General features: G+C 32.4%; 1 protein-coding gene across 1 annotated transcript in view; it reads right to left on the bottom strand.

The window, feature by feature from the left end:
* The window catches only part of LOC144554042 (putative disease resistance protein RGA3), a 147,131-nt gene that overhangs the window by 48,756 nt on the left and 81,764 nt on the right, over nt 1–16,611 (bottom strand). The window contains exon 2 of the mRNA XM_078302256.1: nt 924–1,393. Coding sequence (XP_078158382.1) covers nt 924–1,393 — 470 coding nt within the window. The remainder of the gene's footprint in view (nt 1–923; nt 1,394–16,611) is intronic.

Genomic DNA, 16,611 nt, shown 5'->3' with positions numbered 1-16,611 from the left:
GGCATTACTTATGTAACATGAGAATGTTGTATTTATAGGAATTATTATTAAATAATAAAGGGAAAGAAAAAGGGTGCTGGCCTTTTTCGATGGCATGCATATATAGATGCATCAGAGAAAAAATTTCGCATCCAAGATATGGAGCCGGAAGTTTTTTCGGAACCAAAGTGCTTTTCTTTTTCAGAAAAAAAATTCAAGCTACTCTTTTAAAAAAATTCCAAGACTTTCTGTTTCAAAAAGATTCTGAAAAAATTTATATTTGAAAAATGTATCAGCCACTCTTTCAGAAAAAAAAAAATCACTTTGGATCCGATCGAAAATAAATAGTTTCAAAGTTTGGATCCAATTTTTGTTTTGTCAATTCTATCTATGCCATCAATAAACTGCCACACTCTTTTTGTTTCCCTTTATTATTTAATAATAATTTCAATGAATAAAAAATTCTCATGAAACAGAAAATTTAATTATTAGCTATTAGGACACGGAGACAGTACAACTCTGGAAGTAACATTCACAAACAATTATTGAACAAAATTTTTTTTTTTGGATGCAGTGTTCTTTGAAAGCATTGGTTAATATTGAAGAGTGGAATTAGTGCTCACCAAAAGCAGTAGACAAAAAATTTAAATAAATGTTTAAAATTATAAACGATACGAAATATTTTGAAAAATATATGAACTGTTAAAAATTTCCAATTGGCGAGCAGAGATGTATTAATTTGAAGTTCCATTATTTAGGCAAATAATCATAGGAACTACATCTATTATTGCTTAATTATAAAATTCCCCATTATGTAGATAGGATTAAATAATCTTCTATTTGTTATAGGACTGTCAAATTATTTGTTTAAGAATCCAATACTTAAATCATAATCTAGACAAAATAGCAAGGCTAATTAAGGCTAAACAATTAAAAAATATTACCTGTTTTATTAATAGAGACCACCCATCTTCATCAGACAACTTGTCTACCCGATGTAACTTCGCTGCTCTCATTCTGCCCGCAACTCTTTCATCTCGTGTTATGACAAGTAACCTACTCTCGTGAGCTCCGCCACTCATGGGAGTGCGCAACAGATCGTCCCACAATGCTTGGCTCTCTTTCCAAACATCATCGAGAACAAGAAGAAACTTTTTCCCCTGGACGAGCCTCTCAAGTAAAGGCACCAGCTCCGATCTTTCCTGGGCGAAACCATGATCACCTCCTACCTCCCGGATCACACATTTCAACAATTCTATTACATTCACCTCCTTTGAAACACACACCCAAATTTTTAACGGGAATTCCTCCTTAATTCTTGGATCAGTGAAGATCTTTTTCGCTAGAGTGGTTTTCCCAATTCCACCCATCCCCACAATTGCTACAACATGAACAATTTTTGTTGCATTCGTCTCTACTTCGGTCAGCCAATTCACTAGTATATTCATATCTTCTTCAATCTTTTCCCCCACAATATCATCTACCACAACCAAGGAATCAGTTTTACGGCTGATGATCGAGTCCTCTCGGCGAACTCGTTTGAAAGGCCTAGGAGAGATTTGTGATTCTATCAAACCCAGATAAGCGCTTCTCTTGGCAATCTCTTGTAGCCTCAAATTGATATTCTTGACTTTGGAAACAATCTCATTAGCAAAGAACGAATTGGAAAAGAAGGACTGCAAAAAGGTGCCCCTGCGTGAAGAATGAGAACTAGAGCCAGCAAGACGCTCCTTTGCTTTGATCTGACAGAGGTCAATGACGTCATCAGCATCATACATGACATCCTTGATCTGCATGAGCCACCTCTCAATGGCACTGCCCTTGCTCTGCCTCCTCTCGGCATCAGCAAGGACACATTGAATGTCACGAATGGTCTCGCCAAGCATCTCGATCTGGTCAGGGATTCCCAGCAGCATTCCCACCTCATCCTGCACCATTTGCACGAGAAGTTCACTGAACTTGGACAGGAAGGCATCGAGTATCATCGCCATCCTTGTTTCGAATAAGAGCTGCAGCTAGTGCTGAGAAGAAGAGATATTTGAATGGGGATGGTTGGAGAATGTGGTTCTGGATTAATGAAGAAGAGATATTTGAATAGAGATAGTAGGAGAAAGTGTGTCTGGATTAATGGGGTTCTAATAGGCCTTTCCCATAATATCATAAATGAATATCATCCACCACTTGCTTTGAACTAACTATCTTACTCGGTCATCTGAATGATGCCACTTTTGTAATTATCATATTTCAGTAATGGAATGGTCTCTAGTCTCTTTTAAAAAAAAAAAAAAAAAAAAAAAATATCATCCACCACAAACTAGTCAAAACAGGTGAATGAGATTGTTTCCTTAAATAATAAAGGGACCTTGACCAGCTCTAATCCTTCTTGAAGGAAACTTAGAAGCTACTAAATAGTCAAAACAGGTGACCTTGACCAGCTCTAATCTAATGGCATGACCTACTAATTGGCCCAATCCTTCTTGAAGGAAACTTAGAAGCTAGTTTTCAACAGAGCCCCCTGCATAATGAAAAAACTTATCTGAAATATATATATTTAAAGATCATACACTAAAGCACAATTAGTTGAAGCTTTCATATCAACACTAAATCACTCGTATTAGATGAATGAATTAATGCACCATTAGTTTTGTGCTCCAATCATACTAGCTCCACAATCTTATCTTCGGTTTAAAATTCTATACAGTCAATCAGAACCGCTCAACATGATCTTCATATTAAATTGTGATTGGATACCAAATTTTATATTTCTATTGGAATTTTTTTACTATTATTTTAGATAAGTACAAAATCAATGTTTTCAGAAAATTTCGACCATAAAAAACAGTGATTTTATACCTATCTAAAAAAAAATTAAAAAAGATCCAAAAAATATAAAATTTGGTTTCCAAACACATTTTAATATGAATATCATGTTGAACGGTTCAGATCGACAGTTTGAACTTTGAAAATGAAGAAAAAAAAAGTTGGAGCACTAGTGGAAAAACATGAATCAGGATCGGTTATATACACATATCAGTATCGGAATCCAACCGATCCTGATGAAGGCGATACTGATACTATCAGGATCGGTTTTATATTTTTAAAGAACCGATCCAAATAGAAACTATTAGGATCGGTTTTTTAATAAAACCGATCTTAATAGTTGTTATCTAGATCGGTTTTGACTAAGAACCGATCCCGATACGTACTATCAAGATCGGCTTTTATATAAGAACCGATCTTGATAGTATTTTCAAATTTTTTTTTTTAAATTACATAACAACCGATCCTGATACGTACTATCAAGATCGGTTTTTTATATAAAACCGATCTTGATAGTATTTCGGATCATAATTCCAAAAAAAAAAAAAAAAAAACTTTTAGGATCGGTTTTTATTTAAAAACCGATCCTAAAAGTTTTTTTTTTTTGTTTTTTTTCGAATTAGGATCGGTTATTTTAAACAACTGATCCTAATAGTAGTAATCTGGATCGGTTGTTTAAAATAACCGATCCTGATGTTTTATTGAAGCTAAAAAATATATTTTTATTTATTTGACCAGCTTCCATATATATTTTGCTGGCCAGCATCCTAAATTTTTTTTTTGCACAGTAAGAAGCAATAATCAATTAAATATCATATACACATTCTAAATTAATTATCATACACATCTTAAACTATTACAAAAAATTCATGTACTTCATACAAAGTTTTGTGAAGCATTACATATTATAACAAGAAATTTAAATCCAAAAAAAAATTAATTAACAAACATACAATTGACTAATTGGGCTATTTCTTCAATTAACACACATTTATACAATATACACATTTATGCAATTAATGTAAAGCACAACAATAAAAAAATCAATAATTACCTCTTTTGCAATCACATCACTTGAGATTAAAAAAGACCCTAAAAACAAAAACAAAGGTAACAATTAGATGGAAAAACATTTTCCAATAAAAAATACAAAAAAATGTGTTTTAAAAGTATAATAATGAGAAAATTAGATAAAGCTAATACCATAATAGTTGATCGGCCGGATGATTAAGTAACTTGAGAGAGATGTCCTCAAAACTGTAAAACAATATACAAACACCATTAATTAATTTTTGAAACAATAAAAAAAATTAAAAACTAGCACAATTGAGCCGGAGGTGCGAGAGCTCGGATTTGAGAGGAAGAGACGGAGAGAAAGAGAGAGAGAGACACGGAGGAGAGGGAGAGACGAAGACAGAGAGAGAGAGAGACAGAGTACTGAGGATTTGAGAGGGAGATACGGAGACAGAGACGCTAAATTGAAAATGAGAGGCGCGAAATGAAAATAAGAAGAACCCTAGCTAAGCTGGTTATATAGGAAGTTATCATTAGGATCGGTTGTTTATAAAGAACCGATCCTAATAGTATCAGGATCGGTTTTTATAAAAAAACCGATCCTGATACTAATTTTTTTGAAAAAAAAATAGTATCATGATCGGTTTTTTATTATAAAAAATCGATCCTGATACAATTTTTTTTTTCAAAGTTGGTTCTGCAAAAAAAAAAAAAAAAAAAAAAAATCAGGGTCGGTTTTTTATAAAAAACCGACCCTGATTATTATTATTATTATTTTTTTTTTTTTTGCAGAACCGACTTTGAAAAAAAAAATAGTATCAGGATCGGTTTTATTGCTAAAAACCGATCCTGATAGTATTTGGATCGGTTTTTAGCAATAAAACCGATCCAGATTATTTTTTTCTTTTATTTGGAAAATCTTTTCATATGGTTATGTTTAAATAAATATAAAAAATTACATATTAGAAATATAAGTTAATTATTTAATAGAAATTTTATTTAATTTTCAAATTCTACTTAAATAATATTAAACAGCAAATAGGTACTATTTGACATTGATATTTCATTAATGTAATTTTGATGAAAATTAATGTAATTTATATTATTAAAATTTATGTGATAATATAATTAATTATTTGACATTGATATTTCATTTTGAAGTCATTTTGACTATTGAATTTTTTTATACAATCATGCATGATGCATCAATGACTTGTGCCATATAATAATATACATAGGACTTGAACCCTTGTTGTGTGGGGTTGTGAAGGAACGAATACGAACATTAGCATTTGGTCGATCGGAACCGTTAAAATGAAAGAATGTCATATTAATTTCACCATTATAAAATTTGATACAATTCGGGATTCATTTACTAGTTCATCAAAGCAAAACAATATAGCAACATCGCACGGCCGTAAATAGTTTACGTTGGATCAAGACTTACAGTTGTCGGGTCTTCGGCACTTTTACGTTATTAATGTTCCATGTTATATCTTGATCATTTTAAAAATTATTACATGTCATTTAATTACAGACCCACCGTTGGATGATCATGCAAAAATGAACGGTCTGCATTCCATTTAACTATCTGGATCGGTTTTATTGCTAAAAACCGATCCAGATACTATCAGGATCGGTTTTATTGCTAAAAACCGATCCAGATACTATCAGGATCGGTTTTTAGAAATAAAACCGATCCTGATACAATTTTTTTTTTCAAAGTTGGTTCTGCAAAAAAAAAAAAAAAAAAAGAAATTAATCAGGGTCGGTTTTTTATAAAAAACCGACCCTGATTTTTTTTTTTTTTTTGCAGTACCAATTTATAAAAAAAAAATTGTATCAGGATCAGTTGTTCTAAAAAACCGATCCTAATAGTTAAACTATTAGGATCGGTTGTTTAGAAAAACCGATCCTGATAGTATCAGGATCAGTTGTTCTAAACAACCGATCCTAATAGTTTAACTATTAGGAACGGTTTTTTAGAACAACTGATCCTGATAGTTCACAAATTAGGATCGGTTGACTAAAAAACCCGATCTAACTAGTTTTTAGGATCGGTTTTGTTCAGAAAACCGATCCAGATAGGTATTAGTATCGGTTGTTTCATATAACCGATCCAGATAGGCCGATCCTGATTCATGTTTTTCCACTAGTGGAGCATGATTGGAGCAATAAACATTGGTGCATTTTAACCCTATTGATGGAGAAAAGGGTGAGAGAGATAGGGACAGAGATTTATATTTAATTAGAATGAGGGTTAAGAAAAATATTTATTTGTATGCAAAAGCCAGTTTAGATTTCATAGAGGGTTCAAATGAATCAACGACTGGATAGTAATTTAAGATTATATAAGGGATAGTAATTTAAGATTATATAAGGTTATATATAAAAAATAAAATGTTTTGGAACTTCATCCTTTTGAAATGTATAATTCAAAAATTGTCTCCACGAAATTCTACCAAAATAGAATAGTCCTTGAATCAATGAAATTCAAAACTTGATAGCCCATTAATTGATTGGGAATCCCAACCAGAACTTTCCAGCTAAGAACTAATCATGTCTAGCCTACTTGTCAGAGATACTCTCACCAACAATTTGATTCTACTCTTTATAAATTTTCAATTTTGTGGGGCTATTCATGGAGAATTTAATGTATGTGGGTCCCTTAATTATGAAAGAATCCTTCCAAAACATCCTAATGTATGTGGGTCCCATAAACAACTTGCTCATTCAGAAAAAAAAAAAAAAGTATCACAACTTTCCGAATCCAGCCTCATCCTCATTTTTGTCTTCCCTTGAAACTTTCAGCGCAACTATATGAAAAAAAAAAAAAAGTATCACAACTTTCCGAATCCAGCCTCCTCCTCATTTTTGTCTTCCCTTGGAACTTTCAGCGCAACTATATGAGTGTACCCAATTAACAGGTGTCCGTATCATTCTACTCTTCTCATTCATTTTTTCTTCTTTTGGAACATTCACTGCAACTACTGTGTGCGTCCAGGTCAATGGGCCCCTACCTCTGCCAACAGTTACGTGTCAAAATAGGCTTGGAATAGACCAAGTAAAAGCTGACCGCATCGATCGTTCCCCACGTGCAGTAGACTTATCAAACATAATAATAATAACAATAATAATAATAATAATTAATAAAAAAAATATTATTATTACTATTATTATAAACAAAAATGAAAATAATTATATAAAACTACTAATTAAGAATCAAACAAGATACACAATTTGGAAAAATAATTGTATCACACTCAAATTGTACGTATTTCGGATATCCTGGCCTAAATTATTTAGCTTTGCTGAGAAAATGTAAACTCTACCCAACAAGCGGGTGTTACTCCAATTAAGCCCCTTATAAAAAAATGTAAGAAATGTTTCTTGATTTTTCGGGTATTTTTGCAAGTTCGAGTGAGCGTCATTGGATGAGCTCTATTGCAGTTGAATTAATTTAGTTAATTGATTTAGATGTAGGTTACGTTTGATTGCTACTTCAATTTAAAAGGCATGCATTATGATACTTGCTTTAATTATCGTACTTATTTTGTTTCACATCTAGTTTCACTTTTTATGTAATTGATTTAAATTAATTTGTTTGAAGGAGAGAGCAATTTGGAAATAAATTTTTGTCAATGACAGTGAACCTTACAAGCAGAGAAAATGTGAAGTAAACTAATCTCTAACAAAGATCAAGGTTTAACTTATTCCACTGTAATTGCATCTTACTCCTACTTTTTACATCTTGTTTGAGAACTTAAGTGTGGAGTAAGGAGATTATTCCATCTCGCACTCTGCAATCAAACATGATTGCTACTTAAATTTATGAATAATTAAATTGCTTATTTTGTTTTACACATGTTTTACATCTTCGTTTGAAACAACTAAAATCATGACATAAATTGATCTGTTTAAAAAGTAAAAGATTGAAAAATAAATTTATATCTATGACAGTGGTCCTACATGAATGTACCCAAGTGAATCGTGGATCACCAACTATATATTCCTTCCAGAAGAAACTGAATAGAGAAAATTCAAACTCTCCCCAACAAGTGGGTATAATATCTTAGTTCCTAGTTTTACCTATAATCTTTGTTTTCAAGGTAAGGCCCATTCCATCTCAGAAAAAGTACATCAAAATTGAGGGAAAAAAGAATCAAATATATTGCCATGTAAAAAGTAGAGATCAAAACCTCAGCTATAGTAGTTCCCTTGCTCCCAGTTGATTTTATCCTAATCTCTGCAAATTTAATCCCAAACAATCTAGGAACTAACATACATGATACCTTGATATACTTTGCTATTTTTATCTCGAAACCAACCATATATCTACTACAAAATGGAAGACTTTAATGGTAGTTTTATCCCTGCAGGGTTTAATCATAGTGATATTTGCTAATCATTTATACATCAATCCATGGCGATGGGAATTTGTAGCCCACCTTACCTATGGTATCGATGTGGTGGCCATGCTGTATGGAGGAGCACAGTTCTATTCACAGCAATCGTAACAAATGTGGTTCTGATATTCAATATGTATAATCGTCATGATTCAGGACAATTTAATAAAATTTTCACGGTGATCATATCAATTTTAGTACATGTAACACTCTCTGCTTTTCATGTAAAGCAAATATGGGACCGAATGAGGAAGGTAGCGGCCATTGCTTCACTTTTCGTTGCAACCTTCACTATACTAATTGTTGTTGAATTTTGTTTTATTTTTTAATGTTTTATTTTTTTATATAATTCAGCTTCTTCTCATGAAATATTAAATACGTATTTATAGTTCTAGTGATCACATATTATTATGCTTTTACGTAAAGATACCTTAATTGTACTAACTGTTGTTGGGTGATGTTTATTAGATCGAAGATAAGTTATTGAAATCACACAATTTTTTTTTTTTTTTTTGAGATACAAAGATATTGGTATTCCACACTTGATGGAGAAGGATAATTCCATCATTCAAATTGATTGCACTGAACTTTGCATTAAATTAATCACTAAACATTCCATTTATATACTTCATTCTAAAGGTAATCTATATACTAAAATTTTCATTTATATACATTTATTTACGTGTCTTTAATATTCATTGTAATAAAACAAAAATATTATAATATTTTACACGTGTTAAGAAAAACTGACTAAAATCAAATTAAATATTTAATTTAGTTTTCTTGTGACATCAGGTGTTTTTATCTACTTTACTAACACCAGTATGCACATATTGTCTATAACTTATGTTTCACTTGAATATTCATATCAAATTTTTAAGAGAATGTAATAATATGTTGGCCGTTCCCAAAGTATCAAGAACAAAATATCATAAATAATTTTTGCTTGATTATTTAAAAAACAGTTCTTAAACGAATTTTATCTTTACCATGCAAGATTTAGAAATGCAACTAAGATAATACGGAGTTATCACTTCTTAGACACAATCTTTTTTTGAAGGTCACTAACGATAACTCCGCAATTTGAAAAACGTTCTAATTATATATGAACTTCTGAATTGTTTAAAGAGGAGGAATTAATCATTTGACAGAGATTATTTTAACAATTTTGACAACGAATTAACAAAAATAGTTTCAATAAAATAAAATAAAACAATTAAAAATATCTTGTTGGACATACAAATAGCTTATCAATTTAATTTTATATCACTTTACTATCATTAATCTTCAATCGTTCAAATTGCAAGTTACTTGATGTACGACGAAACATATAGAAATGATTAATTTATGAATAATATAAATCACGTTTATAATGTCAAATTTAAGATTAAAATAAAAAAAATATAATATAATTCCCTCTTATTAAATACAGAAGAGCTTCTATTATATTATTGAAGTAAAATAATAAAAATCCGTGCATCCGGCCCGATCTACTTTGATATATTAACCCACATGCATCCGATTATGAAAATACAAAATAAACCAAAACACGAAACATATACCGACAAAATAGTGAAATACCCTCTATCCTATCCTATCCTATCCTATCCTATCCTATCCTATCCTATCCTATCCACTTTTCACTCCAAATGGACCTTAGCCACACCACACAGCAAACGGAGCCGAAATTTTTTTAATTACCACTCTCATAAATGGAAATTAAATAATTACCATAATTTCATTTTTACCACGCTCGCAGACTGAATTTGCGCACAGATCTCATTCAGTTTGCAGACCCAATCTGCGCACCAATTTTTTTTTTCCACTTCCAGTTTTACACCGACTGTTTTTTAAAAAACAGTCAGTGTTGGTACAAACATCAACTGTTTTTTTTTAATTTGTCTCATGCTATATTTTTTGTATGAATCAATTCTATCATCCTAATTAAACTTTAGTTGCTTTGTGTTGAGATGCATGTTTGTTGGGTGATACATTATTAATTAAGATATAAATAGTTGGTATATATTTCAGCAACTATAATTGTAAATTGATTTGAGTCACAAAAATAATTTAAGCCAACATCTCAAAGCAGACATTTGGTCTATTGTTGATATTTGGCAATCAAGAAATTGACTTGTCAATTATAAAAATAAAAAACAGGTGAGACATGACAAGTTATTATACTAACTTATAATAAAAACAGTCAGTGTTTGTAATCCTCCAGTAATTCATTTGATACATTGAATTTTTTTTTTTTAAATATATATTATATATCATTTAGACAGGGCATCCTAATTTACAGTGAATTCTGAATTTAATTGATCATCTATAGAAGAAAAATTAAAAGTCATTATTTATTAAAATATCACAACAAGAATGAGACATTTTTCGCGAGAATAAAAAAGTGACTTTTTGCGACGGACTACTCTCATTGTTCAACTTTTTCTTTTTGCGACGGACGACCATCGTAAAAGCGCTTTTTCCCTCGCAAAAAATGTCTACTTTGTTGTAGTGTATGTATAATTTGACTTTTAAGTACGAACGATATTTTGCAATGACCATTGCATTTGTTTACATTTACTCAAGGACAGTTCTTGCTTACATCTAACAGTTATGATATATTTCACACAAAAATGACAACTCAAACGTTTAAAAATGTTATTCGATGAAAAGTTAATTTTTTTTTATTAATTGAGCTAAATTTCATACGTGTCATATTTATTCAATAAAAATGGACAAATTGAACTTTTTAATTAGAGCAATAATTTGTAAGATACCAATGAATTTTCATTCTCCACAAACATTTTTTTATTGACTCACCAAAATTATCACAAGCTAAAGAATGGTTATATCTAATTGCAAGCTAGAATTTTATTTTTAGAAAAAAAATAGAGTTTGGTCTTCAAAACTCCATTATTTATTCAGATTTCACATCCAATATTTAAATTGATGACCTTTCACACAAAAAGATGCTGTATTTTACACTAACTCAAAATTTGATTCTTACAGTATTGCTATTTAGATATAAAAAACGATGAATCTCAACACATAAACTGAATTCTTACACTAAATTATCAACATTGACGGTTTTTCAAAAAACAGTCAGTGTTGAGAACCAACACTGACTGTTTTTATAAACCATCAGTGTTGGTACTCAACACTGACTGTTTTTAAAACGTCAATGTTGGTAATCAACACTGACGCTTGAAAAACAGTCAGTGTTGGTGCTCAACAATGACTGTTTTTTGAAAAACCGTCAGTGTTGATAACAAACACTGACTGTTTTTTAAAGCGTTAGTGTTGAACTGCGATGCTGACTGTTATTTAATAAAAGAGTCAGTGTAGCATGAGAAACACTGATGCTTTGCTTAAAACAGTCAGTGATTAAGGGTCGGTGAAGGGGTTTTTTGTACTAGTGCATCTCCATGTATAGGTTGACATAGTCATGGAGGGATGGGCTAAGCACATACCTCTTCCTGTCCCTTCCGATGATAGGACGATGCTTGATGATGCCCGCATGTCAGTTGTCCAATGGCCCAAGAGTCAGATTCTTTTGGATCAGGTAATCTCTAAATAAACAATATCTTTTGTTACATTGAAATAATTCTTTTGAAATACTTGAAAAATGTACAAAATTTGATACAGCCACAAAGAGATAATGCCCACACTACGGACGATGCTTTGTCACCGGTACGGGGGGCTGATGCGTCAGTCGGGGCTGATTAGCCACAATCTCATCATGCGCCGGTCGGGGTTGATGCGCCAGAATCTCGGGCTGCGCCAGTCGGGGCGCCGATACCGGTAGACCGTACGGGGCTCACCGAGGAAGAGACTAGTCGTTTGCCAAAAGATTTGCTGAGTCAGACTTCCTGATTAAGGCACCCGAGGACATGACAAAAGTTGTCATCCCCGTCCCATCTGGGCTGTTTCTACATGACGGCGGGGTTATCATGCTAGAGTTCAAAGAATTCAAGGACTTATTTTATGCCTCGTCAAGCGATAAATGGCTCGACGTGGGAGTCATCACCGTTTTCGTCATGTTAGTGACCAAAAATTATTTATATCATGTGTATAGCACTCAAATATATATTCTAATGTAATATGATGCTTTTTCAGGTGCCTTGCCCGAAAAATTGAGAAGAATTTTGTGAAAGGTAAGGTGAACTTTAGTGCATTTTTGGACCCCGTCAGACTTAATAAGAAAACACTGCACAACAATGAGGATAAATGTGTCGACTACATGTGTCGTGCAATGCATCGAGCTCATGCAGATGGCAAGAAATTTCTTCTCCTGCCATATTGCCAAGCGTATGTTACTTCTAACCTTAACTTATGTCATAAATTAAAGAATTAGAAAAAGAAAATAAAAGTGAAATATAAAAAAAAAACAAGAAATCACACCACATAGCAAACACTTGTGTCACTATTATATGCTAATGTTTAATCACACTACAATTCTTCTCCTCCCACAGAGCCCACTGGTGTTTGATTGTGATTGTGCCAACCTTAAATTATGGGGCAGTCAAGGATTCTACTAAGCGGCCTTAATGCGGGATCAAACCACAAGGGGCTAAATCAATCGCCCCTTTTGTATCAAAGTAAGCAATAATAATTCACTTGGTTTGATTTTTTTTTTAATTGTATTACAAATTGTGGAATTGCTAATTATAGTCACTCAATTTTGTAAGGTCTTTTGCCAAATATATTATTGAAGGAGGAAAGAAAAGTTCGGGCAAGTCAAAAAATAACTTGAGTTGGAAGTGGTTGAGGGTGAGCACACTATAATTTTATAATTTCATATTTTTTGTTCAAAAAAATATTGTCATTCTAACATAGGCCGCTAAATGTAAAATTTCAGTGCCCGCGACAGGTGGCGGGTTGGGAATGCAGTTATTACACGATGGCCTTTATGTATCACTTTGTCACAATACTACATGAGTCATTTCCACAATGGCCGGTATGTAATTATTAATTGTAAATTCATTCATATGTTTGCCTTGACTTGTCCATACAATATTGATTTCCTCTAATCTCTTATTCTACTTCAATTTTTTTTTATTAGTTGCATATTTACAATTATTTTTATAAAGCAAAACAGAGATCAAACCAGTCAACCTGAGACCCTACAGATTCTCTCACTGTACGTAGTTGCTATATTGTATTTTTCTAACTTATATAATTTTGTATTTTTGTAGTACAAAAAACAGCCAAATCCTTACGGCATTGACCAGATAGATGAGTTTAGAAGTATGTGGGCAAGGTGGTTTAAAACAGAATTTTGTAAACCAGAATATGGATTTGTACAAATTTGTTGTATAATTTTGTATAGTTTTGTATAATTTTGCTCAGGGGTTTTGGTATTATGATTTTGAAAATTCTATGTTTTGGAATGGATCTGATTTTAAATCGCTAGCAAATTCGAGGCTAGCCAAAAAAATAGCAAAATTAAAAATAAAAAAGTTAGATAATTCTACACGGATATTTAACCAAAGTCAGTGTAGAAAGAGTGACCGTAATACATCAAGAAAGGTATTGTACACGGTTGTTTATGTAATAATTCGTGTAATACCTTGGTAGAGTGCCACTGGCAAGGTATTGTACTCAGCTGTTTATTTAGCAATCCGTGTAGAATAGTAATTTTATACAGATATTTATCTAATCGTCTGTGTAGAGAAAGTAATCGTACACGGCTATTTATGTAATAATCCGTGTAGCTCGGTAATGGCAAGGTATTGTACTCAGCTGTTTCGTGTAATAATCCGTGTAGAATAGTATGTGTACACGGATATTTATCTAAACCGTCCGTGTAAAAATAGTGATCCTATCACGACTGTTTATGTAATAATCCGTGTAGCTCTCTTGTAATCGCACACGGATAAATATCCGTGTGTATTTATCAAGGCTTTGTAAATGCTCACAGTCTACACGGCAAGGAAATCCGTGTAGCTCCTCTATTTATGTCCGTGTGCAATCTCTTATTATGTAGTAGTGTATTGGTAGCACCGTACCCAGCAGCGGAATAGCCTCACAAAGCGATAAGTTAGGTCGGTGCAGCCCCACTCTTGCAACTCTGGGACCCACTAGAGGAAGTCCCTGCCACGAGTCAAACCAGTAGGATATGCTCTTCCCATCCCCACACTCCATCTTGTACTGCAAAAGAAAGACTACTGGTACGGTGCTGACTTGTTTTACCAGAATTGAAACTGACAGAGGCCTTTCTGTAAATACAATAAATATAGGATTGTTTGTGCAAATAGGCAGCCCTTGGGAAATTTTTGTAAAACCAAGGGGCCAAGGTGCAAATTGTGATGATTTGGGCTTGGCCATATGCATAGTTTCGGCTGAAATTTATATTTGGGCTTTGGGCCCTTATGCAAAGAAATAATAAATGGAAAAAAAAAATTGGATTTGGGCTTTTAATGCTGCTGGGCCAAATTGAATTTATTAATAAATTCGAAAGCCTTGCATTATCCAAAATTTCGGGCCAGCTGCTCGGTTCCTTTTACCACGAATTTTTGTTGCCACTGATCCTCGCATTACGTTGTCAGCCAACAAAGTCAATCAATATAATATTCATAAAAGTAGGATACGTGATGCAATGGAATTTGCCAGCTTTTTATTATGTTAAAAAAATATGTGCCAATTGCCATGTCATTTTATCAATGATGACACACATTGGTTAATTATAAATTGTAGTAGTTATCATCCAACTGTTGTAAATCCAATTGACCTATACAAATACATAACTAAACCGCTGGTTTTTATCCTTATTTGTTCCCAAAACATACTGTTTAGTACTAATATAGAAGCATAATGGAGAGGAACAAAATCCTCTAAAATTTGTATTTTTTACTCAGTTATGCACAAATATGAACTAATTAATTAAGCTTTTGATCAACAGGCGCTTAATTAAGTTACCCCATGTGATCAATAGGCCTAGCTTAATTTTAGTAATCCATCATTTTTGTTACAAATTATGTGTGTGAGGTATTTTTTATTTTTTTTATTTTTTTGAAAACCTTCGCAGAAGCTGCGAAGATGTGAGGGGAATCGAACTCTCGACCTTTGAGTACAACAACTCTAGAACTTTTTTTTAGCAAATTGTACTACCTCCCCTTTGTGTGAGGTATTATTGTTAAAACACGAGAAAAACTCAAATAGTCCATCAATTCATTTCAATGTAGACGCGTATTGAATTTTGAATTTGCGACTTTCCACTACACATGAAGATTAATTAATGTTAAATTAGTTCGCAATTTTAATCCAATTATTAAGTTGGACATATATTATTGTTTTTCTGTAAGAATATTAATTACTGTACGCAATTGATGGATATGTATGTGAATAATTTATATATGTATATATATGTATCTATATCCCAGAATCTATATGTATATATATGTTAATAATCTATATATATATCTATCTATATCCCATAATTGTTCGGATTCGAATAGCGGAATTCATAAAATTCAAATACATATTCTAATATAGGACATAATATCCAATCCATTTGCACCCCTAGTTTATTTATCCTCTGTGGTTTCTAATTCGTCAGCCAACAAAGTCAATCAATATAATATTCATAAACGTAGGATACGTGATGCAATGGAATTTGCCAGCTTTTTGTTATGTTAAAAAAATATGTGCCAATTGCCATGTCATTTTATCAATAATGATGAAACACATTGGTTAATTATAAATTGTAGTAGTTATCATCCAACTGTTGTAAATCCAATTGACCTATACAAATACATAACTAAACCGCTGGTTTTTATCCTTATTTGTTCCCAAAACATACTGTTCAGTACTAATATAGAAGCATAATGGAGAGGAACAAAATCCACTAAAATATGTATACTCAGTTATGCACAAATATGATCTAATTATTAAGCTTTTGATCGACAGGCGGTTAATTAAGTTATCACATGTGATCACTAGTTTAAATTAAAAATTATAGGCCTAACTTAATTTTAGTAATCCATTATTTTTGTTACAAATCATGTGTGTGAGGTATTATTATTGTTTTAACACGAGAAAAACTCAAATATGCCATCAATTCATTTCAATATAGACACCTATTGAATTTTGAATTTGTGACTTTCCACTACACACGAAGATTAATTAAGTTGGACATAATTATTCACTACTATAGAAATAGTCATTGTACACTGCACATTATACACGCATTTGACAATTTAACTTAAAAACTGTGGATAAATCCTAATTTTTTGGAAACCCGAAATATGTGTGGGATCTCTACACGCACTACTACAGAATAAGTGATTGTACACAGACATAAACAAGAGAGCTACACAGATTTGCTGCTGTGTGGAATGCGAGGGTGTAGAAATCCCTGAATATTTACACACGAATATTTACCCGTGTGCGA

The sequence above is a fragment of the Carex rostrata genome, chromosome 5 (assembly GCF_964058835.1).
Source record: "Carex rostrata chromosome 5, lpCarRost1.2, whole genome shotgun sequence".
NCBI classification, from domain to species: Eukaryota; Viridiplantae; Streptophyta; class Magnoliopsida; order Poales; family Cyperaceae; genus Carex; species Carex rostrata.
Note: the sequence above shows the minus strand (reverse complement) of the source record. Positions and strands in the feature narration are given on the sequence as shown.